General features: G+C 47.1%; 1 protein-coding gene across 1 annotated transcript in view; it reads left to right on the top strand.

Moving 5' to 3' along the window:
* Positions 1-3076: 3076 nt before the first annotated feature.
* The window catches only part of NT5DC3 (5'-nucleotidase domain containing 3), a 42084-nt gene continuing 18392 nt past the window's right edge, over positions 3077-26768 (top strand). The window contains exons 1-4 of the mRNA XM_054719412.1: positions 3077-3348; positions 13454-13638; positions 24828-24902; positions 25580-25635. Coding sequence (XP_054575387.1) covers positions 3141-3348; positions 13454-13638; positions 24828-24902; positions 25580-25635 — 524 coding nt within the window. The 5' untranslated portion in view covers positions 3077-3140. The remainder of the gene's footprint in view (positions 3349-13453; positions 13639-24827; positions 24903-25579; positions 25636-26768) is intronic.

The following is a 26768-nucleotide window of genomic DNA, read 5'->3' as shown; positions in this document are numbered from 1 at the left end:
ATTAACAGCTCAAAAGGTTATCTCTGATAATCTCTTATTATGGGCAAGGCTCCTAATTTAAATTTTTCTAGGTAGTTAAGGATGTGTGAGTGTGTGGGGGAGGGGCACAGAATGCAGAAGTTTCTCTTGAGTCTGAAAGGTCTCAATTGCCTTGAGCTGTAAATAACCCACATACCTCAGAGTCACATCTCCAGTCATCACAAAGGATTTCTAAAATACAGGCTGCCCTCCAAAAAGGTATAAATACTGTAACAGCTGATAGCTCAGTTTTGAAAATGAAATATATTTTAATAAACACTGCCTTTATAATTATTCAGTGTGTGTATACATGTTTTTGGGACACACTCTGGATTAAGGGTCCAGAGTCACAAAAGAGTTTGAAGGACCCTTTTATGACACTCATTTTCTATTTCCAATGTGGGCATCTTGATCTCTCAAACAGACTGAACAGGGGCCTTGTAATTCATTCTTCATTTCTTCAAAGCATCAGAAATGGTGTTCCGTCAATGCAGGAAGGGGGAGGGAGTGGATAAACAGGTCCTTTCTGGGTACTTACACCATGTGCCTGGGTTTTCAACAGAAGTGTTGGCTGTGCCCAGCCTAACAGCATTGAAAGAAATGGCCTGAACTATTTTAACCTATTGGAAACAATAATCTTTAGTTGATTTTTCAGATTTCTGTTTGGATTATAGATTAATGATGATAATTGCTAGCTTGAAAAGTCTTGGGACTTTCCTTAGTCTTGTATCATTACATTCGATCAACATGTTGAAAGCAGTGTAATCCTCCAAGGGGTATGAGAATAGTGGGCTTCCAGCAATGATAACTCAGATTTTAGTTACACTCATAACATTTTTTATGCATGAGATTATAGTAAGCACATGTTAAAAGGATGGAATTGTGAGAGGGTGTTAAAACCTACATTTTGTTTCTAATATATACACTAGAGGCACAGTGCATGAAATTGTGCACTGGTAGGTTCCCTAGTGACTGCTGGCTGCTGGCTGGGTACTCCCTCCTTTCCCCGGCCCAGCCCCGCCCCCTGGTCAAACTCCCAGATGAACTCCCAATATCCTATGTAATAAAAGCATACTACGCTTTTATTATATAGGATATTGATTTCAGAAAGGAAGGGAGAGGGAGATAGGAACATCAATGATGAGAGGTAACCTTTGATTGGCTGCCTCTTCCACGCCCCATATTGGGATGGAGCCTGCAACCCTGGCACGTACCCTGATTGGGAATCGAACCATGACCTCCTGATTCATAGGTCGATGCTCAGTCACTGAGTCACACGGCTGGGCTTGTTTCTTCTTCTGATCACAGTTTTGTGATGCACTTATTCAAAGATGAAATCTTTCTGTTTAATAGATCCTTTATAGCTCATCTCATCTCCACTTCGATTTGGTTTCAAGAACAAACCTTAATAAAACTCTTAATTCTAGAGATTTCAGTACTAATCCTGACTATGAAAGAGGCTTTTGTGATTTATGTTCCAAGCCACCTCTGACACAGAGAGGTCTTATTATTCTCCTTCTCTGATATTTGATTTAAATCTGCCTATTGAGAAACCATTTCAGCGGGAGGAAAAACCAGAACTGTGGGTTTCATATCCTATTTCATCCAGCCTCAGTATTGAATTGCTTATTTTGGGTGAAGTATGGTAGGTGAACATTATGTGACTTCCCTCTCCCTGGGGTTCTTGTAAAAAAAGAAACGCCAAGCATCTCAGTCCATGTAGAGGGAAGACGTTAAACAAAGGCTCTAGTGGGTGACTTTTCGCCTCAAAATGCTTGGCTCAGCCAGAGACCTCTGCTCTATGGCAGGAGGTCCCTTAATCCAAAAAGTCAGGTAAGTGATATAGACAAAATTTGCATTTTAATTTTTTTAACTTAAACACATAAGCGTAGTTATTTCCCCCCAATTTTAAATTTAGAATCAGTTTTTTTATTTTTAAATGGGTCCTCTGGTTGGTATTAAATGTCATCTTTCTCAGAATGCCTTACCCACAATTTCTAATTCTGGCTTCTGTAGATTAAGAACTTAGACACTCAAGAGTAATTCCTGACTTCACCCAGCCCTGCTCAACAGTGGCCACAGTAACAGCTTGGGAAGTCCTTGCAGTTCAGCAGTTCTCCGTCAGGTCCTGGGTGGGCCGCATCCGTCTTTCCCACAGGAGCCAAGACTGACTCAGGCCCACAGAAATGTCCCATTCCTGTTTATTTGACTTTGGTGGAACCACAATAGGCAGAACAGGTGCAGCCTAAAAGGTCAGAGAGAACAGGTGCACCAGGCAGGTGAATGTGGGCAGGAGCAGGACAGGGTGGCAGTGTCCGGAGGGCCTCCCTAGGGAGGCAGCAATCTCTCGTGGGGCAATGGCCTTCTAGGCTGTGCAGCGGGGAGTGTCCCTCAAACACACCAGCCCAGGGGTGGGGCCTCGGCCCAGCGGCCCTCTCCCGGGCAGCACTGGAAGGATCCGGGGACATTCTAGACTCACCCCCGCAATCCGGGGGAGATCCAGAACGCAGAGGCCATTCATGCGGAGAGAGGTCACCTCCTGGAAGTGGGGGCCAGAGGCACTGCCGGTGCAGCCAGAGTGAGGGGACAGGCGCCGACTGCGGGAGGAAGATGCTGCGGAGCTGGACGGGCGGCGCCGGGGTCACGTTCAGTGGCCGAGGGTCGGCAAGAAGTCATCCCTTTCCTTGTGACCTCAGTCTGACCCTGCGTCCGCCCAACTGCACCGCCACTTCGGGGCGCCGCCGGGTCAAGCAGTGACTGCAGTCTACTAGGCGCGTGGCCCCTGCTGCCCAGGCCCCGCCCCCGTCCTCCTCCTAAGGCCGGACCAGGCCCCGCCCACCACACGCCCAGGCCCGCCCTCAGGCCCCGCCCCCGCCCTCCTCCTAAGGCCGGACCAGGCCCCGCCCACCACACGCACAGGGCCGCCCCCACCCTCCTCCTAAGGCCGGTCCAGGCCCCGCCCACCACACGCACAGGCCCGCCCCCAGGCTCCGCCCCCACCACGGCCGCGGGGCTGGGCCGCGCCGCCACATGCTCAGACGCAGGGTGCTGCCCGCCCGCGGGGCTGAGCGCGGGCGGAGCTCCAGTCCCGCGGTGCCCGTCGTAGCCCAGCGGCTGCAAGCATGGCCACCGCGGCGGCGGCGGCAGGGATGGCCCATGGGGCCCGGACGAGGACGGCGGCGGCAGCCCTGCGGAGCGTTTGCGGGACTGCGGCCCGGGGGCGGCTGCGCGCGGGCCACGCACGGCCCTTGTGCACAGCGCCTGGAACCGCTCCCGACCAGAAGCGCTACCTGTGGGAGCGCTACCGGGAGGCGAAGAGGAGCACCGAGGGTGAGTGCGACCGCCCTCCCGCCCCCGGGGCCCCTGCAGCTGTGGGGACCCTCCCCGCGGGGCTGGGGCGCCAGGTCTCCTCCCACACGGTCAGCCGGGAAGCGTGTAGCCTCGGACCCGTCCAGGACCCGCTGCTGATCGACGGGATCCCCATTCGTGACCCTCAGCCGCCCCGGTCGCCCCCGACGGCGGGCAACATCACCTCCTCATTACTATTCAGGGAAACGCGGAAAAATGCGCCTCCGGAAACTTTACAACTCTTGCCTTTCTCCCATTTGGAAAGCTCTTTTGTAAATGCTTGGGATGTTTAGCCAGAAATCTGCATCGGAAGCGCTTTGGGCTCCCCCGGGGGTGTCACCGACATCGCCCGGGGGACGGTCACCCCCACGCACCGTTAGGTATTGTTAGGAACAGACACTAAGAATAGCCACAGCCGCAGTCCGACAGACGGCACATTACTTTGGAGCGCGACTGCTGGGCAGGTGACAGTGTCCCGAGGCTAATCTAGCTTCCTTCTTTGTTTTAGGGGACGGGCTGGGTTCGCTGTGTTGGGAAGAGGAGGGGAGGCAGGTTGGCTGTGTTCTGGGCTGTCTGCTAACCTCGGCGGGGAGGGGCTCCCGGGGAGTGACTGCGTTGTGGCCTCGTGAACTTAACCGTAGCCTGGTTCCGTGGTTACCAAGGGAAATGGGGAGAGAGAGAGAGAGAGAGAGAGAGAGAGAGAGAGAGAGAGAGAGAGAGAGAGAGAGAGAGAGAGAGAGAGAGGAGAGAGAGAGAGAGAGAGAGAGAGAGAAGGAAATATTAGTGCCAGCTACATGGACTGTCTCCCTGAATTCTTCCTTGTACCTACCCCGAGGGAGGTGCCACATCCCCATTCTATAGATGGGAAAGGTGAGACTGAAATGTAAGGAACCTGGCCACATTAAACAATGTTCTATAGATGGAATTATACAGTAAGCACACCATGGTATGGATGTACCGCAGCTTAACCTTGACTCGGATCTGCCTCAGCCCCTAACCCACTCCACTGTCTGATTTCCTGCATTGTTGCTCTGCCTGGCGGTAGTAGCTGACCATTTGGGAACTGGTGCCAAGGGCCAGTGATAATTGGTGCTGCTTCTTTCAAGAGAGATTTAGCATTGCAAGTTTGAACATTTTTTTTTGAGGAGGGGAGTAGAAAGGGCACATAGAGATAAGGAGAGATTATTTGGTGGGAGAGAACATTTTGTAGAATCATTATTTTCCACTTTTTGGCTAGAAGGCAATTTAATGAAAGAAATCAATTGGGATACTTTTCCGAGGGAACTCAAAAGTGGCCAGCAATGCAGAATGCTATGCACCGGGGCACATTTTCTTAGTTTTCCTTTGCTCAGAGTTAATTTTGCAGTGGTTTTTGAAGTGGTTGTGTGCTATGGTGGACAGAGGACTGGCTTTGGAGATACTGGAAATTGCAGCCTTTCAGGGAAAGAAATGTAGATCATGGAGCCCCGCTTTTGGGCAGGGAAGACTTTCAAATGGAAACTCTTTAATTGGAGGAATTGTATATTTACAATGTACAGTTGTAAGCATTCATACAGTGAGATTTGGCATATCCTTTGCCTCGTTTCTCCCAATAGTAACATTGTGCGAAAACAATCAGTAGTACAGCATCACAACCAGTATATCGCTATTGATACATTTCTCAGCTCTTGTTCAGAGTCCCCTAGTTTTACTTGTACTTATGTGTGTGTATTTAGCTCTATACAGTCTTAGCACTTGTAGGTTCTTATTTCTTGCACCACAGTCAAGATAAGGAACAGTGTACGACCAGCATCCCTCATCTTTATAACTATACCCAATCCTTCCTTATGCTCTCTCTAATTCCAGGGGCATTCTCCAGTCTCCATTTCTAAGATTTTGTCACTTCAAAAATGTTCTCTAGATGGGATTATACAGTATGTAACCTTTTGGAATTGGCTTTTCCCCCCACTAAGCATCATTCCATGGAGATTCATCCAGGTTGTGTGGCATTGCTGAGAAGCACACCATGGTATGGATGTACCTCAGCTTAACCTTGCTGAACCACAGTCCACTCACTGAAGAACCTCTGGGTTGCTCCCAGTTTTTTACTGTTACAGTAAAGCTGCTGTAAAATCTGGGTCCAAGTTTTTTGCGTGAAAGAACATGTGTGTTCATTTCTCCAAAAGCCATGTCATTGCATGGTTGCATGGTAATTCTATGTTTGGTTTTATAAGAAACCGGGCAAGAATTTTGTCATCCTTATTTTGTGGGTGAGGCGTGCCACTTGCTTGTAGGCGGTGGGACCCTGGGGATGCCACGAAGCCTCCATTTCCTCATCTGTAAAATGGGATGCTGGCAGTAGCACCGTCGTCATAGGGTTGTGTCCGGGAGTGAGTGAGTCCATCCATGAAAGGTGTTCAGAGTGGTGCCTGCAGGTGAGTGCTGGTCACATTGTAGAAGGCCCCTCATTTGGAATTTCTTTTTTTTAAGCTTGAGATTTTTAGAAGTGTGATATTTATGCACCCTGTATACAGTTCAGCTCAAGAAAAGGTTCTTTGTATTTTTAGGAAAAGAAACTTTGGTTTATAACCTTTAGCAGAAATTTCCTGTAGACCTGTGGTTACCAACCAGAGTTGAAGGTGGGGGGCATTTTGCCCCCCAGGACACTTGGCAATGTTTGGAGACCTTTTCTGGGAGAACAGGGAGGCTGCTGGCCTCTAGTGGGTGGAGGCCAAGGATGCCGCTATCCTATAGCCACCCACAGCAAAGATTACACAGCCCCAAATGTCAGTTGTACCAAGACTGAGAAAACTTGTTCTAAAATGATGAATTCTGCGAAATCATGGGCAATCATCATTTAAAGGGATGGATGTATTTGCATGTGGCCTGTTATTTTCTGTTACGCCGCATGCTGTGTGCATCTTCCAGCCTACTCCCTGGCCTGCCCTGTGTGTATTCACCTCATGGAATTTCTGGGACATTAACTGAGATAACACATGAGAAGTGTCCAGTGCGTGGCATGTGGAAGGCACTGATATTTGTTTGGTCCTCTTCTGTGTCCTCTACACCTCGATGGCAAATTCTTGATAGTTTGCCTGGTGTGTGATCTTTTGATAGGGCTAACTTTCCTTTTTCTAAGTTTTCCTTTTGAGCAGTTAAGCTTTATTTATTTTATTTTAAAGTATTTTTATTGACTTCAGAGAGGAAGGGAGAGAGAGACAGAAACATCAGTGATGAAAATCATTGATTGGCTGCCTCCTGCATGCCCCCCACTGGGGATCCAGCCTGCAACCCGTGCATGTGCCTTTGACCGGAATCGAACCCTAGCCCTTCTGGTCCGTAGGCTGTCGCTCTATCCACTTAGCCAAACAAGCTAGGGCAAGTTTTTTATTTATTTATTTTTTATTTATTTATTTTATTAGATGGCTATTCTTAAGATTAAGTTATCATGAAACCATTACTATATAGAATTTCATTTCAAATGTAGTTGCATGTAGTTTTATTTTTGGAACTTTGGGAAGCATAATGAATTTCTGCAGAACAGTCAATTACAGGTATTACTTACAGAGTAGTAAGAGTTATAATTTTAACTTTTGGTGGGAGTAGTATAACTGTCATATGCATTATTCATTATTCAGAAAAGTAATTCTTTTTGTCGTGGATTGATTTCCCCTGGAGATGATGCAAAATATCTAACCTAGTGAAAAAAGGGCAGGCTTCTTTTTAGATTGATAAATGCAATAAATGTGGCTTTTGAATTGCCACCTTCTCTGGGGGCACGCCCAGCCCTGAGTTAGTTCCGCTTATTTCCACCTGTCAGAGTGCCATTTCCTGGTCTCTCACTGCCTGTGATGTGATGTTGCTCATTACATTTTGTGCTTTGCCATTATTTTTATTTATAATCTCTGCACCGTGCCCCATACAGTGTCTGACACAGAGTAGGTGTGCAGTAAGGCTTATTGCAAAAATTCCCGAGAGTTTTAGTTTATCAAAATACTACACGCTGTATGGTTTCATTTATATAAAATCCTAGAAAATGCAAATCTGATAAAATGAACTGCAGTTGCCTGGGGTTGGGCAGGGGTGCAGGAGAGAGGGAGGGGTAGAATTCCAAGGGGTGCAAGGAAATGTTTGAGGACATTAGATATGCTCATTATCTTTATTGGGATGATGGCTTCACTGGTATATACATATGTCAAACCTCATCTAAGTTTATACTCTGTGTGTGATTTGTTAGCATCATTGATACCTCCATAAAGTTATAAAGGAGAGACACAGAAATAATGGATGGACTCTGGTTTAGCCTGGACTAAGGCAGTACCCAGGAGGTAGGACCCTAGGAGTGGTCCAGCATGAGTCACGTGTTCTGTTCTGGACCAAGGACTAGGGATGGAGGGACGGGTTAGGGTCCCAGAAGAGCCCAGAATTTGTGTTCTTAGAGGTGGCAAAGGGTCATTTCTTGTCTAAGGGTTGGGGTGTGTTGGGCAGATGACCCCATAGATGTTCACCTTCACAGAGAAAAGGGCACCTTGGACATTGGACATCTATTGTGGGACGATTGCAGAAGTAAAAGTGATTTACAACTGAATGGCTATTGGAGATGCTGGAGAAAACAGTTTCTGGCTAAGAATAGTTGTATTTAAATCTCTAAGGTCTGGGGGATAAATGGTGATGGAGGGAGACTTGACTTGGGAGAGTGCTGAACACATAATACAGATGATGTGTTGTGGAATTGTGCACCTGAAACCCATATAATTTTGTTAACCAATGCCATTCCAATAAATACAACAAAAAGGAAAAAAAACACACCCAAAACCCCAAATAAATCTCTAAGGTCTTACAGTAGCACACTCTTAGGAGTTGTCTGTATCTCAGGTCACACTTTCTGCTCGTCTTGATTTCCCTTCCTGTAACTAATTATTAGCAGAAAGGATATTGAATGGACACAACCATACCAAGTAACATTGGTTGGCAGGAAACGTAACATTCTAAATATAAACATGAAATTTGTGTTATGGTCAAACTGTTCCCTAACATATCAGTTGCATCAGAACAAACTCACACTTTTCAGGCAAGTGGCAGTAGCAAAACTGGCCTTCGCCCAAGTCCTTCCTGACAGAAGGAAGTTGTAATGTGTGATGTTTTCTGAGAGAAAACCACCTCAAGTGGGGTTGTCTCTTCCTTGGCAGTTACAGATGAGAAGTTGAAATGTTTCAGATTTGGATATTGAACCTTGAGTTTACGTGTCACAGAGACAGCCGTTGAAATGTAGATACTGCTTCACCTTAGAAACCAAAGTTCCTATACTTTTTCCCCTCATATATTTTTAATTTATATACTTTTAAAAGAAACGTTGAGACCTTATTTTCAATCTACATGCGGACTTTTAAAAGAGAATTTAAAGCATCTTTAGTAAATATACACTAATTCATAATCTTTTTTGAATACTTCATGAAATGTGAATATTCATGAAATGTGTCTCTGGGACTGTGGTTTGCCTTACCAAAAACATTGAACTTCAGCCTGGCCTGCATGGCTCAGTGGTTGAGTGTTGACCTGTGAACCAGGAGGTCACAGTTTGATTCCCGGTTGGGGCACATGCCTGTGTTTCGGGCATGATCCTCAGTAGGGTGTGTGCAGGAGGCAGCTGATGGATGGTTCTCTCTCATCATTGATGTTTCTGTCTCTCCCTCTCTCTCTGAAATCAATAAAAATGTATTTTAAAAAATTACTATATGATCCGGCAATTCCACTTTTGGGTATATACTCTGAGGAAGTGAAAGCAGGGGCTCAGAGAGATACATGTACACATATGTGCATAGCAGCAGCATTCACAGTAGCCAGGAGGTGGAAATAACCCAAGTGTCCATCACTGATGGATGAATAGACAAACAAAATATGGTATATACATACAATGGAATATTATTATTCCATTGCCTGCAAAAGGAAAGAATTCTGACACATGCTATGACATGGGTTAACCTTGAGGACATTATGCTAAATAAAATAGGCCAGAAAAAAACACACATGATGATTTCCTTTTTATGATGCACCTGGAACAAATTCATAGAAAGTAGAGTGGTGGTTACCAGGGGCTGAAGCTGTGGGGGGATGGGGAGTTGTAATTTAATGGGTGTGGAGTTTCAGTTTTGCAGGATGAAGAGAGTTCTCGGAGACCGGTGTGCTGACGGTTGCACAGCAATATGAATGAACTTAATTAAGGTCTGAACCGTATACTTAAAATTGGTTATTTTATTTTACGTAATTTGACTACAATAAAAATGAGTAAACAAAACCCCCCCAGACAGCTTCCGTGTTTTGCTATAGGTTGGTCACCACGTTTCCCAGCATTCCGTGGGAGGAGTAGATGAAAGACTGGAAGCTGACGGGCGTGTGCCAGTGGGTGTCCCACCGGCTACACTGTCCCCTGAAAGGCTCTCAGCTTCCCGCTCAGGGTGGCTGCATGGGAGCCCGGCTCTGGCCAGAGCAACTGAGCTGTCTCTCCATTTCTTCGTGCCGTTGTACAGTCTTGCTGTCCTCATCCATTAGGTGCAAAAGGAATTCACTTTCTGAATTCTTATCCACTCTCGTTTCCTCTTTGGGAAAGTGCATAACTGACGAGTCCAGAGCCTTGATTTATATTTTAGAGTCTACAGTTTAGTCTCCTCATTCTCTGTGTGAGGGATTGGCCTGCTTTTCTCTTGCCTTGTAAGTATGGGTTTTATTCTTAGCACTTCTTTAGGGGGTTGCAGGGCGTGTTGTGATCCCTTTTAGCCTCCTGATGTTCCTCCGTTTATTTCGAGTGCTGATAAATTAAACGTCCAAGTGTTCTTTCTGGTGATGATGTTCATGTGAGTAATACACTTGCAGTCCAGCAGGGGCGGGGAGGGGGTGGATTCCAGAGCAGCTTTCGGAGATGTGCTGGCTATTAGTGATTTTCCACCGGGGTTGAGTTTCCTTGAGAGCTTTACATAGTCTTCTCAGGTAGTAGAAAGGGAGAGGGGCTTCATTGCCAAGGCCATTTCTAAAGATAAACTTGTTATTTAAACAGGCTGTTAGAACTTCCCTTGGAAAGTTGATTTGCCAAGGTAGAGCTTTTAGGCACGCTGTGTAAGTGATCCCCGCTTTACTTGCTTCGTGCGGACAGTGTCACGTGGCCATGTTCAGAAAATAGCATCATCTGATTAAGTAAGGCCAGAGGTCTTGGGTGTTAGATGCCCAAGAGCGTGGGACTGCTGGCTTCTCCCTTCCTCAGGACTAATTCATGCCAACTGGCAACCCTCAGGTTTCTAAAATGTTACTGTTTCCTGTCCTCACACTGGTTTTATTTGCAAAGAAAACAAACAAACAAAAAAAACCACAAAAAACACTAAGGTTATTGTCTCATTCGTTTCTTTATCAAAATTAATAAAGAAATGGAATTAGTTAATCTTGACTGTTTGGGTTTTCAGTAGAGTCAGCCACATCTAAATTATCAATGGGCAATTCATTCACTCGTTCCTTCGTTCATTCATTCATTCATTCACTCACTCACTCACGCATTCATACACTTGCCTTCGTTAGCCTGGAAATTCTGTGTGGGGATGTAAAGGCTTGGTTTGAAGTTAGTATAATGTGGCAGCTTAATTGGAGACCATGAATAGGCTTCAGGGGTCAATCTCCCTAAAATTTTCTGCAAAATCTGTGTGCATTTTTCTGGGGAGAAGATTCTATAGCTTCTGTTAGGTTTTCTAAGGGATCCAAGCCGCAAAGCTGCAAGGAGCCTTCTGGGATGCTCAGAATTGCTGCTGGACTGTCCCCAGTGGAGCGGTCACCCTGCTAGATGAGTACCTTTGGAGTATTTCAGGTGGCTCTTGGAACGCAAGTGGGTAAGGTGGGCCATTGCTAGTCAGAAAGAAGTGAGCAGAAAGGAAAAGGGAAGCACCGTGGACTCTAAAGCATTGAAATTATGAAGGCTTGAATTCATTTTATTTTTTGGAAAAAAAAAAAAAAAAAGGCACTGTCCTCCATTGCAAAGATGGTATCTTCAGACTTCTTGAAGATGATGTAATACTTTGGGCCATGCAGAGGAAACTGAAGGCTGACGTTATAATGGAATTTAATTCACTACTAGAGACCTGATGCACAAAATTCATGCACTTGTGGGGGGGGGGGGGTCTTTCAGCCCAGCCTGCGCCCTTTTGCAGTCCAGGAGCCCTCAGGGGGGGTGGGCGGGCCTAAGCCGCCTTAGTGGTACCATGGAGGTGGGAGAGACTCCCGCCACCGCCACTGCACTTGCTTGTTGTGAGCCTGGCTTTGGGCTGAGCGGTGCTCCCCCTGTGGGAGCGCACTGGCAACCAGGGGGAAACTCCTGCGTTGAGCGTATGCGCCCTGGTGGTCAGTGCGTGTCATAGCAACCGATCATTCTGCTGTTCAGTTGATTTGCATATTAGCCTTTTATTATATAGGATTGTACCATCTCAGACAACCACCTGTCATTCTCCTTTCTTAATGTAGTCATTTTTAAAGTCATAGGTGGGGGTAATCGATAGGTAATGATGAATAACTTCTACAGTGATAAAATAGCAAGATGTTTTAAGATTTTGGGAAAATAAGATCACTAAACATCCCATATTGCATTTTTGCTTTTTAAAAGGGACTGGTGGACTTGTGGAAATTGTAAGGTAAAATGACTTTTTTGGAAAAGCTCCAAGAAAGTGTAAAAGTCATGAATATCCTTACCGAGGTAGAACTGCTCAGAAAATGAGCTCTAAAGTATTGTTGGATGCAGGGGACCCTGGGGTTAATCACATTTCTAATTAGCCATATGAAGAAACTAATCTGAATGGTTAAGATTAACATATGAAGATACTTACTCCAGTGTTATTTTCTTAAAATAGAAAAAGCCTAAATGTGTAACATAGAATAATAGGTTGATTTGGCACAGTATACCCAAATCTTTTGTAATGATTTAATGTTATATTCTCAGAAAGTCTGTAATATAGGAGAGTACAGTCATGACGGAACATTAAATTTAGAGAGCAGAATACAGAGCTTTATACACAGTGTGAAAGTCAACTATGTAAAATATATACTTACAACCATATTGGCAGCAAATACATAAGATGTTAATTTTTTTTTTTCTGGGTGATGACATGATTTGTGATATTTAAATTTAATTATCTGTTTGTTTATTTTCTAAAATCTGTACCTGGCCTGTATCTATACTAATAATAGAGGAATATGCAAATTTTCTGGGACGCCGTCATGTAACGACCAATCAGGATGGGGACGGGGCCATGGTGGAGAGCTCTCAGTGTGCCGGAAGCTGAAGGGCTCAGAGAGGAAGGGAGAGCAGATAGGCAGTTAGGGGGATCAGGCCAGGAGGGGAGAGCAGATAGGCAGTTAGGGGGATCAGGCCAGGAGGGGAGAGCTGATAGGCAGTTAGGGGGATCAGACCAGGAGGGGAGAGCAGATAGGCAGTTAGGGGGATCAGGCCAGCAGGGGAGAGCAGTTAGGGAGATCAGGCTGGCAGAGGAGCAGTTAGGGGCAACAGGCAGGTGAGCGGTTAGGAGCCAGTGGTTCCGGATTGCGAGAGGGATCCCGGATTGGAGAGGGTGCCGGCCAGGCTAAGGGGACTCCCCCCCGCACGAATTTTGTGTACCGGGCCTCTAGTTATTTTATACACAACAAATCTTTTTATGACTTTGAAGCTAATATTCTGTCTTAAGAGCAGTTTTGTTAAGATATTATTTACATACCATACAATTCACCCACTTACTGTCTCCCATTCAGGTTTCTAGTATTCACAACATCTCTTCAACTACCACCATAATCAATTTTAGAACATTTTCATCACTCCAGAAAGGAACTCTGTACACCCATTAGCAGTCACTGTATTTCTCCCCATCCCACAGTTCTAGGCATCCACTAGTTTCTCTATGGATTTGCCTGTGCTAGACATTTCCTGTGAATGGAATCACACACATGTGGTCCTTTGTGACCGGCTTCGTTCACTCAGAGTCATGTCTTTGAGGTGAAGCCGGGTCACTCTGTTTGCTCATTTCATTTAGAAACTAACCCTTGTTTACCACATGGCGTAATGCATTTCTTTTTTCTTTACTTCTAGAATTGGTGCCTTCAATCATGAGCAATTTGCTGAATCCGGATGCCATTTTCTCCAACAACGAGATGAGCCTGTCGGACATCGAGATCTATGGCTTTGATTATGACTACACCTTGGTGTTTTATTCAAAGCACCTCCACACACTGATATTCAACGCTGCTCGGGACCTTCTCATCAATGAACACCGGGTAAGAGCACAGGGACATGTCGTTCTTCCTCCCCGGCCTTTAGATGTGTGAAGAACAGCCGTGGCTGACCTGACCTGGTGCCTGGCACACAGGTGTCACTTAGAAAATTGTGGCCAAATGAATGAATAGATATTGTTGTATTCCATTAACCACTTCATTGAGGTATGATTGACATGTAAAAAACTGTACATATTTAATGTACACATTCCCATGAGTTTGGGGATAAGTATATACTTATGAAACCCACACCCGCATCAAGGCCATAAACTCCATCACCTCCCCAAGTTTCCTCCTGCCCCCTTTATTATTACTAGAGGTCCAGTGCACGAATTCGTGCACCAGTGGGGTCCCTTGGCGTGGCCTGAGAGATCGGAACAAAACTGGCTGTCTGACATCCCCTGAGGGGTCCTGGATTTCGAAAGGACGCAGGCCAGGCCGAGGGACCCCACCAGTGCACGATCAGAGCCAGGGAGAGACCGCGGGAGGGCTCCAGGGTGTGTCTGGCCCATCTCGCGCAGTCCCGATCGGTTGGACCTCAGCAGCAAGCTAACCTATTGGTTGGAGCATCTGCCCCCTTTTGGTCAGTGCACGTCATAGCGAGCGGTTGAGCGGCCTTAGCATATCATTAGCATACTATGCTTTGATTGGTTGGACGGCCGACCGGACGACTGGACACTTAGCATATTAGGCTTTTATTATATAGGATTGTAATTTGTGAGTGTGTGGTAGGGACACTTCACATAAGGTCTGCCCTCTTAGCAGTTCTTGAGTATATAGTACAATATTGTTTGCTGTGGGTACCATGCTGCATAATAGGTTTTTGGAACTTACCTTGCATAATTGAAACTTTGTATACTCAAACCTTTATGTGTCTGTGAGTGGAGACTCACCTGCAGATGTTTGAGCTCTCATTTCTTGCGAAGCAGAGACATAGCTTCTCCTGAAGTCTGAGGATGTGGCAGGATGCTGAGTTCTGGTTAGAAGGAATTCTTCAAAGGAGAGGCATTGCATTTTGTTCTGGTCCCAGCCTATCCACAACCAATGTTGTGCCTGAACCAGCCTTATGGTTATTAAACTTGCAAGATACCCTTCAGCAATAGCCATTAGGAAACTTCTAAGAGATACAGCTTTATTATTTACAAGACCTGGAAATTATACGGCACACCTGGGGTCCCACAGCAAGGTGGGGGGGGGGGGCAGAGAGTGGGCATGTGTGCATGGACCTGGGTTCTGCTTTTATTTGGGTCGAGGGTAGGGGGGGCTAGAGTGTCCTGGGCTCACTTTGTAGTGGTGAATCTAAAATATAAGAGCCGATTTTAAAGCAGGGTAAGAGAACACAAGCAAGTAACCCAAATGGTCATTTATAGAAATCAACCATGATCTCTAAAACAAAGAAAATGCTGTAAGGGGAGGCAGCCTGGCTCTTGAGCCTGTGGCTGGTGGTGTGTTTATTCCAGATTTGAAGAGGATGCCTCTTTAAAATGGGTGACTTGTAAGTCAAACCTTAAGTCAGGCACTTGCATTACAAAAAAGAAAGAGAACTGCCAGGGCTTATACTACACAATTTTTTACCCTCATCACTGATTGAATTGTGTTCTTTTATAAAGAATACTAGAGGCTTGGTGCATGAAAATTCATGCACTGGACGGGGGGGGGGGGGAGTCCCTCAGCCTGGCCTGCCCCTCTCACAGTCCAGGAGCCCTCAAGGGCAGGAGGCGACCCGGCGATCAGGGGAAGGCGATGCCCCCATCACACCTCAGCTGCTGCCACTGCTGGCAGCACAAGCCTCAGCTGACCCTGGTTACCTGAGCCTCGGGCGGCCCTGGGCGGCTGGGCAGCTGCCATCTGAGGCTTGTCTGCGCCTTGGGCCCGTCCTGGGCGGGTAGGGGGCTGAGGGCGGGTCTGGCCACACTGTGCACCTGCCGCCCCCCCAGCTGGGCTGAAAGGACTCGGGGACTCCGCAGGGCTGAGGGGACTAGGCGCCGCCATCTTGTGGCTATGGGCGCCGCCATCTTTGTGACGGCACGATGGTCAATTTGCATATCCTCTCTTTGTTAGATAGGATTTGAATGTCTTCTGATGCATAGTATTGTTGAGATCTTAGAATAAGGAAGGAAAAAAACACACACTCAAAACCTAGCATGTGTTTCTCTGGTCTAGTTTGAGTACACATTTCAGGAACCATGATGAGAAGCATCCTCAGAGGTCATTTGGGTTCATGTCCTTGGAGAACCCCCATGGCATCCCGTGAAGTACCACTCATATCACCATTACTCCGGGAGACAGTTCTGATTTGGGGGAGATTCTTCCATGGGTTCTTTTTATCATCTTGGTCACCCTTCTGTGTGTGCTCTGTTTTATTTTTCTCAGATGGGAGGCCCTGAACTGGAGATGTTACTGCAGGTGGGGTCTGATAATGTGGAACAGAGGGAGACGATCACCTCCCTGATTCTGGATACCATACCTTTATTAATACTGCCGAAGTTTCTATCAGCTTTGAATCCTCACCATTTGATGCAGTATATTCCCTTCAGCTTTTGGTTATCAGTGCATTTAATAAGCAACTCATCTTGTCCTATTTTAAAATGCAGAAATGGTACTTGCCAAAAATAACTTGATCTCTGCCACTCAGCCACCGGCCATCTTTCTTTAGTTATGGCCACCTTACCAGATGTCAGCCCATCTAGCCACTTGCCATGCAATAACATTTCTCCATTTGTTCAAGAAACTCTCTCTGGTCTAACCCGAAGTCCTTTCCCTGGACTGCGAGGATGGAAGCTGAATGAGAACTGTGTGGCCCTGCCCTTGCTCTCCCGTCTGTCCCCCTACACCACCTCTCTGGTACCCCACTGGGAGATGGAGCTGAAGGGGTGTGGCTGGGTGCTGGCGTTCTACTCCCAGGCCATAGGCTGTGACTCTGATGTCACTCACAAAACCTAGGCCATTGCTAACAGCACCGTCTGCTGCTTGTCTGCTGGATACCAAAAGCCCAGGTTCCAGAACTTGACTGCTGGGGTTCAGAGCCTGGCTTTATCACTTCTAATCTGCATGACGGCCCTGCATATAGATACTGTCTCTGTTTTCCTGTTGAGGAAACTGAGGCTGATGGAGTTAAGCCAGTAGGTCAAGGCCAGGAGACCAGTGCGGGGCAGAACCAGGATTTGGGCTTAGATCTGTCCATTTCCGAGGTGCAAATGCCCTCTCCTTTAGGCCATGTTGCCCCTTGTGGGATTAATAACACCTGTCATTTCTACTCCATGGGTTTATTGTTCACAGGAAAATAGAATATTCAGGAAGATGAAGAATTTAGGAAAATAAAAAATTTATGAAATTTGGGGGAAAAGAGAGTTGAAATAGTGGGAAAAAAGTTGCAATGATTATGATTAAGAAAAGCTTCTAGATTTAAGATCATGAAATTTCACTCCTATTATGTATGTTTGTTGCTTGGATAAAGGAAATATAACACTAATTATATCAGGCGTATTGATAGAGTCAGTTAGTTATGCTTATACAGATTTTTCTCTTTTGCTTTGGACTTGAAAATGATTCTTCTGAGATGCTGTTGGAAGCATCGGCTTTGGTGCTGTTGTTCCTGCCAAAGACTATGTGTGCTTGTAGAGTTGGAGAGACATCTGCGCTTGAGTGCACAGTAATAGACAGGAAGTGGGCAATTCAGCATCTTCCCGAAAAGCAAATGTAAAAGTTTCAGCTCCTTAATTACCCTTTTTCTTTCTCTCTCTCTTCTTCTTCTTCTTCTTTTTTTTTAACAACAAAAACCCCCACAAAGATAGAAATAAAAAAGATTGGGTAATAATTGTACCTTCATATTCCCAGTCCATGAGGGAGGGATAGGAGGGGAGTGTCAGAGTTCTTGATTTCATCTCCTAAATTTGCACCCTCATCTGTGTTTCCCAATCAGTAATTGGCACTGACGTTCACCCAGTTTTTCAGTCTAAAACTTAACATTGGCCGTGACCCCTGGCATTCTGTAGTTCACATCTGATTTCTGCAGCAAATGCTGCAGGTCCTCTCTCTCTCTCTCTCTCTCTCTCTCTCTCTCTCTCTCTCTCTCTTTCTCTCTTTCTCTCTTTCTCTTTAGTTTTTTAAAAATAATCTTTCAATTTTAGAAATGTTTTAGGTTTACAGAAAAGTTGCAAAGGTAATACAGAGAGCTCCTGACTGTATACCCCATACCTGGTTTCCCTTAATGTTAACGTGTTACATTTCCACGGTACATTTATCACACGCGAAGACCCAGTATTAATAAATGATTATTATTAACTGAAGTCTCTACTTGATTCAGACTTCCTTAGTTGTTCCCTAATGTCCTTCTGCTCTAGGATCCCATCCAGGACCCCACGTCACAGTTAGTTCTCATGGCTCCTCAGGCTCCTCTTGGCTTTGACAGTTAGGCTTTCCTTGTTGTTGATGACCTTCACAGTTTTGAAGAGTACCAGTTGGGTAATTTTTAGGATGCCCTTCTCTTGGGATTTATCTGATGTTTTTCTTGAGATTTGTCAGGTGTTTTTCTTATGGTTAGATGGGGTTAGGAGTTTGGGGGAGGAAGACCACAGAGGTAAAGTGCCATTGTCGTCACATCTTACCCAGGGTGCAGGCCACCAACATGACTTACCTGTGATGTTGACCTTGACCCCTTGATGGAGGTCGTGCTTCCATGTCTCTGCACTGTTCCCCCTTCCCATCCTTCTCATCCTTCCCATCCTTCCCATGTGCCCTTTGGGAGGCTGTCACTCTGTGCAGCTGTGACCTCTCTTTTCACTCGTTCAGAAGATACTCATTCAACGTGTGTCCTGACTGCACCCACTTCTCACCTCTCCCACGGCCACCACCCTCACCTCCGCCCCACGGTGCAGTGGCTTTCTGGCTGGTCTCCCTGCTTCTCTGTTCTTCTCCTTAGACTGATCTCCATTTGGGAGCAAGAATGAATCGTTAAATATTAACCACGTCATTCCTGGGCTCAACCCCCCCCTTGGAATGACACAGAAGGCCTCCAGGGCTCCCGCTTCCTCGGCCTCCTCGCCAGCCTCTCCTGCCGTCTGCCCTCACTCTGCTCCAGTCACACCAGCCTGCTTGCTGCTCCCCAAACTCTCAGACACGTTCCTGTCTTGGGGCCTTTGTACTTGACATGGCCTCTGCTTTGGAAGTCAGTCCTGGCCCAGGCAGCCTGAGCCCTGGCTTCTCATCTTTTTTTCTTTTCAGATCTCTGAACCCTTGAACTGCATTTTCCTTGTAGTATTTACCACCACCAGGCCGGTATTGTATGTGTTTGCTTATTTGGAAACTTCTTAGTGGCAGAGACTGTGTTGGTTGGGCTCACGGCTGTATTCCCAGGCCCTGGCACAAAGTACGTGCTCAGTAAATAGTTGACGTCGTTGTGGAATTCCACAGTTACGCCAGAGTGCCACGCTTGGTGTGGAACTGCCCTTCTGATGCAGGTCATTTGCCCTCGCCTGTTTTGTGTGGATTTTGGAGAGCTTTGCTTTTATGCCCTTCTGCCCTGCCTCTAATTAGACTCAGAACTTAGGCTCCTGTAAAGAGCAAACTGAGACCGCCGAAAGGTGGATGCACGTATAGGCATCTGGCCCTACATATAGGCATCTGGCCCTCAGGAACTCACGGGCAGTGTTGTGACGTCGAGGTCACTGGCTGCAGCCAGAGCTCAGTGATTAGCCAGGAAGGGCACGTGGCCCAGCTGCAGATTCGTAGGAATGGCACCTGCGGGCACTCCTGGGTCCTCCGCAGGGTTTTAGTCTTAACTTTCCTCAAAGCTGGAGGGGGCATTTCTGGAGCATTTTCAGGGGGTAAACCTTGACCTTTCTCTATCTGCACACACCAACCTGCCCAGATTGCACCCGAATTTGGAACAAATCCAGGCACTGAAGGAAACCAGACTGGCCCTAAATAAGATGTCTTAATGAAAATCCCAAGTGAAAGTCTTTTATCTTTTATTTTTCTTCCTGCTTTTCGGGATACCAGTAATCTTCATGACAGGTTGGGGGAGTCCTGTTTTTCAGGATGATGGAAAGTTTCTAAACTGAAGAGTCCAGAAAATCTAGCCATAGGCCATTGGAGAGAATGTGACCTTCCAGCTCATGTGAGCGGCTTTGGCTTCCTTGACCGGATATTGCCGTGACCGGGTTATTCCTAGAGATGCTGCATATGTGTGTGCGTGCATGTGTGCACGTGTGTGCATGTGTGTGAGTGTGCGTGTGTGTGCATGGTGTGTGTTTATGTGCATGTGTGTGTGTGTGTGTGTGTGTGTGTGTGAGAGAGAGAGAAAGGGGCCCATCATGGGGACATTTGGGACTTGGCCGCTTGTGTGGGGAATTACAGTTTAGGGCAGGAGTGGAACCATCCAGTCCCACCATTTCGTTTTCCATATGAAGGAAAAGGCCTGGAGAGGTTGTGGCTCACCCAGAGTCCTCCAGGAGAGCTGCAGAGGCTAGTGGAGTGGGTGGGCCTCAGAGCCCAGGCCTCCTGGTTCCCCATCCTGTGAAACAAGTCAGTTTTCTTGAGCACTTGCTCTGTGCGGGAGGAGGCTGTCCCGACCCCACACAGGCATCTTTGGACTTAGTCCTCTCTGCTTTCCCGTGGGTGAGACTCTTGTTATCCTTACCTTAGACATGAGAAAGTCGAAGCTTAGAGACGGATGACCTTGCCCAAGGTCACACAGGTAGCACACCATAGGACTAGAATGTGACACCCGGTCCCTCAGCGCAGGGGCCTGTGTTCTTCATCCGATGTTGTCCTGCGGAGGCTCCTTCTGCTGCGTCTGCCAGTTCTCCAGTCGTTGACTGGTCTCCGGACCATTGGGAAACCATTGTGCCCCTGTCAGAAGTAGCTCCCAGAAAACAGCCAAAGTGACAGACAGGCCCAGGTGAGCGAGTGACCGAGGGAGCCCAGCTCAGCCTCGTTTCAGAAAGGAGCCGCCAGACTTTGGAGCAGTGCACGTACAGAGTACACACTCCCTCATTCACGCACCTCTCAGCTAAAACAGACAGCACCCCCTCGTCACCGCGAGTCCTCTCCGCAAACTCACTGCGCCTCTGAGGTGGCAGGTCTGCTGTCACCAGCGTCTAGAGGTTGGTTCAGAACCGATGGTGAGGTAGTTGGGGTGGACCTGGCCTGACCTCTGTTTATCTGTGTGAGCCTGAGCAGGCTCATCCGATTATTCAACAGGAAAACGGACACGAGGTGCCCTTCATCCGGGCGAGTGAATGAAATCAGGTCGCAGAAAGCGTCTAGAACAGTGTGGCACATGGCTCAGTAAGAGCCCCCCTCTTAGTAACAAGTTAGATACCTCCCGCCTGTCCCTTATTTGTCCCTCCCGAGTTAAAGGAAGACTGCGGCGGCGTGGATTCCTGTTGCCTCTCTTGGGTTTAGCAGGACTATGGTGTGTGTGCGGGGTGCTGGGTGTGTGTGTATGAACTGTGCATAGTGTTCTGAATTCTTGGGAACGCCCATGAGTGGAACTATCACGTAGTGATTTCTTGGCACGCGTGGCAGGTGTTAGATAAATGAGCCTAAATGTGATATTTGAGTCAGCGCTTTGTGCAGCTTGAATTGAAAACTTGCTGCATGTGGCTCAGCCTGGTGGGACCGGGAAATGTTCTCACGCCAACGTGACTTTGGCCCCGAAAAGTTAGCAGTGCAGCCTTGCAAAGAGGTTTCTTGATCACTGCCTAGTTTTTTGTGTGTTTTGTTTGAGAGGCAACAAGCATTTTTTTTTTGAGAAGAAAGAATTGCTATACCGGAAGCACCGATTCAGGCAGAAACCCAAATAGTGTTTCTATTGTGATGTGAAGGCAAGGGGATTTGTGAGAAGGGAAGGGAAATAATTACATGAATAGAGAAAGAAAATTCTATTCGTGATAAGAAGCTGTTATTCTTTGTTTTTTCTTTAATTTTACTGTTGACTCTATTATAGATGTCCCCATCTTACCCCCTTTACCCACCTCCACCCATTCTCCTCCCCACTTCCCTCTGGTCATCACCATACTGCTATGTGTGTCTATGGGTTATGCATATATATTGTTGATGGTTTCTTCTGCTGTGCAGAAGCTTTTTTTGTTTTTGTTATTGTTCTTTAAATATATTTTTACTAGAGGCCCAGTGCACGAAATTTGTGCAAGGGGTGGGAGGGGATTGTCCCTCAGCCCAGCCTGCACCCTCTCCAATCTGGCACCCCTCGAGGAATGTCCAACTGCCACTCAGTCGGACATTCCTCTCACAATCTGGGACTGCTGACTCCTAACCACTTACCTGCCTGCCTGCCTGATTTCCCCTAACCACTTCTGCATGCCAGCCTGATTGCCCCCTGACCACTCCCCTGCCGGCCCGATGGCCCCCAACTGCCCTCCCCTGCCGTCCCGGTCGCCCGCAACTGCCCTCCCCTGCTGGCCCAGTCACCGCTAACTGCCCTCCCCTGCTGGCCTGATTGCTCACAGCTGCCCTCCCCTGCTGGCCATCTTGTGGTGGTGTGGGGGTGGCTATCTTGTGACAACATGGGGGTGGCCATTTTGTGATGACGTGAGGGTGTCGCCAAGGGTGTGAGGGCCACCTACGCTTTTATTAGTATAGATTAATGTCAGAGAGGAAGGGAGAGGGAGAGAGAAATAGAAACAACAGTGATGCGAGAGAGTCATCTATCAGCTGCCTTCTGCACGCCCCCTACCAGAGATCGAGCCAGCAATCCAGGCATGTACCCTCTACTGGAATCAAACCTGGGACCCTTTAGTCCACAGGCTCATGCTCTATCCACTGAGCCAAACCAGCTAGGGCTGGGATGGTTTTCTTAGTTTCTCTTTCTGATAGCTTATTATTAGTGTATAGAAATGCCACTAATTTCTGAATATTAATTTTGTATCTTGCTACTTTGCCAAATTCATTTATTAGATCTAATAGCTTTTTGGTGGAGTTTTGAGGGTTTTCTATATACAATATGTCATCTGAGAATGACCGTTTTACTTCCTCCTCTCCAAATTGGATGCCTTTTATTTCTTCTTCTTGTCTGATTGCTGTGGCTAGGGCTTCCAGTACTATGTTGAATCAGAGTGGTGAAAGTGGACATCCCTGTCTTGTTCCTGATCTTAAGGGAAATGCTTTTAGTTTTTTCCCATTGAGTATATGATGTTGGCTGTGAGTCTGTCATATATGGCCTTTATAATACTGAGGTATGTACTCTTTAGTCCCACTTTGCTGAGAGATTTTATCATAAATGGGTGCTGGATTTTATCAAATCCTTTTCTCTGCACCGGTTGATAAGATGGTGTGGTTTTTACCCTTCATTTTGTTTATGTGGTGTATCCCATTGATTGATTTGCAGATATTGTACCAACCTTGTATCCCTGGGATAAATTCCACTTGATCATGGTGTATGATCTTTTTAATGTATTATTGGATCTGGTTTGCTAATATTTTGTTGAGGATATTGATGAACAGTATCCCTATGTTTATCATGGATATTGTCCTGTAATTTTCTTTCCTTGTAGTGTCTTGATCTGGTTTTGGAATTAGAATATTGTAAAGTGAGCTCGGGAATTTTTCCTCCTCTTGGCTTTTTTTGGAATAGTTTGAGAAGGATAGGTGTTCATTCTTCTTTGAATGTTTGGTAAAATTCACCTATGAAGCCCTCCGGCCCAGGACTTTTCTTGGTTGGGAGTTTTTTGCTGACTGCTTCCATTTCACTGGTTGTATTAAGCTGTTATTCTTGAGCTATACACAGTACTGATTCTAAAGAATGTCCATGATTCTGTTATTGCGGTCAGAAGGTTTGCTTTCCTGACAGTTGTATAGGAGACAGTGTTGGTTTGGGCTGGTCCAAAGGTTATCTTGCCCAAGTCAAATAATCCAGATGTTCAAGGAGCAAGACATGCAAGGCAGTTCTTCTGGGATGGTGGCTCCAACTCCATTTGAAGTGGCTCTGTTTATGCCATTTTTCACAAGTTCTGTGTAGTTGAAGAAATGTTTGTGCCTGCCTGGCCCTCAGTCCGCCAGAGCTCTGCTTTTTTTAAGACATTTTGGCTCCAGAATGACGTGTCTATGGATTATTTTCTCCTCCAGGATTCTGGAAATTTTAATGCCTGTACTAGGTGTAATGAACCCACATTTCTTCCCAAGGAGAGGGACTGTTTGTAGTCTTTGTTGCCCTAGGGCATTGTGGGAAGTATAGTCTGGAGGTGTTCCTTGTGGCCGCAAGCATTTTTGTTTTTTATTTAAGCAGTTTACATAGGGATTGGAAGATCCTGGTGACACAGCCTCTCTAGACTCAAGAATACCTGTTCTATCCTGCAGGTCTGTGCTCTGAGGGAGGAGAGTGTCGGGGGAGCAGAGGCCGAGCTTGACTTCCCGCCCACCACACCCCAGCTGTGTGGTCCAGGCCAGGTGGTTTCATCTGGTGCCTCTGATGTCCCATCTGTGAAATGGGAATGGCAGGGCCCGCGGTGCTCGGTACATTGGTGCTGTCAGTGGGGTAGCTGGTCCAGTTCTGAGACTGGGCAGGAGGGAAGGACTTCGATAAGGGGGGAGCTGAGAGGAATAGTTTAATAACCAGGAAATACCAGGGGACCTGAGCTACCTCCAAAAGCCACATTTGTTCTGAATCAGAGCATTGGAGTGGTACCTGGGAGCCACGTGCTGAGAAGGGCCCCTCTGAGCCTGAGAGGGGCGGACGCTGCACTGACACTGGGGTCTCTCCAGCCCAGGGAAGGTGAGCATTGAGTGACCTGCTGACCAGATGAGAGAGGCAATGGGAGCTACATTGCAGCTGGGGTCTCTTCATGAAACCTGGTAATGGGCCATCCGAGGGCTGTGACATGGAGGTGCTCCAGTCTGAGCAGAATGGATGGTTGACAGTGTGTTAAGGGAGGTAGAAGCAGATGGGTGCCTGGGGTCTCAGGGGTCTGGGAGTCTAGGGACAGAGGGAAGGAGGGGAGGGCAGTGAAGACCAGAGAAGTTGGAGGGATGAGACCCCACCTGTGGAGGGCTCTGGGGCCGGAAGTCCTGGTTCCAGAAGCAGAGGGATGGGTGCGATTCGTGCCCTCTGACCCTGCCTTCCTACCAGAGTGCGTCAGCCACCTCGGCCTTTGTACAAGGACCAAAATGGACACTACCTGGAACCCCCCGCTAGTGCCTTATCAGCTAAAACTAGTTTCTTTCTTTTTTCTTAGTATCCCGCGGAAATCAGGAAGTATGAATACGACCCAAATTTTGCAATTCGTGGACTTCATTATGATGTGCAGCGGGTAGGTTTAACCCTCATGTTTTTCTCGTTTAACGGTGTTTGGATACAATGTACTCCTGGTGCTTTTCTTCGCTCAACACATACATTGATTTTAAATTCATGTTCTTCGGGGCCACAGCATTGAATTCTTCAAAACGTCTTTGGATAAAGGCTTTTTTAAGAGACCATGTATTAGAAAAGCATGAATGCATTCAGCAATGTGGGACATGCCGTTTATTTCCAGTAGTCTTCGTTGGTGCGAGGAGGAGCTGTTTGTCATACCTTTTCTTGCAGACAGGCCGTGTCTTTCTTTATAATACTTTTATTGATTTCAGAGAGGAAGGGAGAGGGAGAGATAGAAACATCAGTGATGAGAGATGAGAGAGAATCATTGGCTGCCTCCTGCACCCCTCCGACTGGGGATTGAGCCCACAACCTGGGCATGTGCCCTGACCAGGAATCAAACCTTGATCTCCTGGTTCATAGGTCGACGTTCAACCACTGGGCCACACCAGCCAGGCTGGGCCATGTCTTTAATGAGTTGCACACTGCTTTAATCAGTAAGCAACGCTTTCAGAAACATACAGCTGCTTCCTTGTTGTAACAGCTTAATGTCGATAGGATTTATGACGACACCCGGGGTTCTCATTCAGTGTGCAGATTGTTGTGCATTATTTACCTGTGTTTATGTTTTTGAAGGCAGTATTGATGAAGATTGATGCTTTTCATTACATCCAGCTGGGGACTGTCTACAGGTAAGAGTAAGCTCCCTGGCTCAGACACCCATTACCCCTTCTCCCCTGGACTCTGAGTTTTCTGCAGAGGCGTCCATCCTGGACATTGTTGCTCAACTGATGTACCTAAAGCACTTTCCTCAGCCACCCCCTCCTCTCCTAAAATCCGGGAGGCTCCCCACACCTCTTCGGTTTTCTGTCGACCTCCAAACCCTTAGCTTCCCCTTTTTGCACGCACAGCTCCTTTACTTACTGGGTTGGTTAAGACTCTTATTGCAAGTGACTGGACCCCAACTCAAACGAAAACACAGTACTGGCTCACTAATTGTGAGGCCAGTCGCAGGTGTGGCTGGTTCCAGGGCCCAAACTGATGTTGTCAGAACTCTTGGCTCTCTCTTGCTCTCTGGGTAAGTTCTCTCTGGGCAGGCCCTCCGTGTGGGGACCCCTGGAATTCCATCCCCCCAGCTCGAGAGAAGGGCAGTTTCTCTTCCCTACAGTTTCAGTCAGTCTTAGAGGGAGCGGATGCTGGGCAGGGACAAACAACACGTGTATTCCTCTCCTCCGAGTTCTCTTTTCTCCCTGCAACATCTGTTCATGCTGGCGGCCATCCCACCAGGATGGTTTTCCTTCCCTTCTGCTCCTTGAAATCCCAGCCCTCCTTCAGGCCTCTCCCCACCCCTCAGCCTGAAATGGTCCTTTTCTTTGCTCTTGGCTTCTAATCGTCTTGTTTCTTCCGTAGATAAATAAGCCATCGTGTTAAGGTGTATGGGCGGGGCCAGGCAGGAGTGTCCAGCTGTAGGTCCTGGAAAGGTCTCTGCGGCCAAGTGCTGAGAGGGTTGTGGCTGAACCAGCAGGGGTGCCGGTGTGGGCTCCGGAGTCACACTTCCTGAGTGGAAACTCAGACCCCACCACGTAGGTGTGTGGCTTTGAGCAAGCTCTCGACTGTCTCAAAGCCTTGGTTTGCTCCTCTGTCAAATGGGCATGGTTCCCTCCTTAGGGGCGGCTTGGCATGCAGACTGAAGCATGCTTGAACGGTGCCCAAAGCACTCTAGGCACCGATACCACTTCTCTTCCCTTTCCCCTCAAAAGGGGTCGTGAATGAGTGAGTGGCCGGGAAGAATGCTTCCACCTCAGCCTCGCTCGTTTCCGAGGCC

Source organism: Eptesicus fuscus, chromosome 7, assembly GCF_027574615.1.
Source record: "Eptesicus fuscus isolate TK198812 chromosome 7, DD_ASM_mEF_20220401, whole genome shotgun sequence".
Lineage (NCBI taxonomy): Eukaryota > Metazoa > Chordata > Mammalia > Chiroptera > Vespertilionidae > Eptesicus > Eptesicus fuscus.
This window is presented reverse-complemented; position numbering and strand designations above follow the sequence as displayed.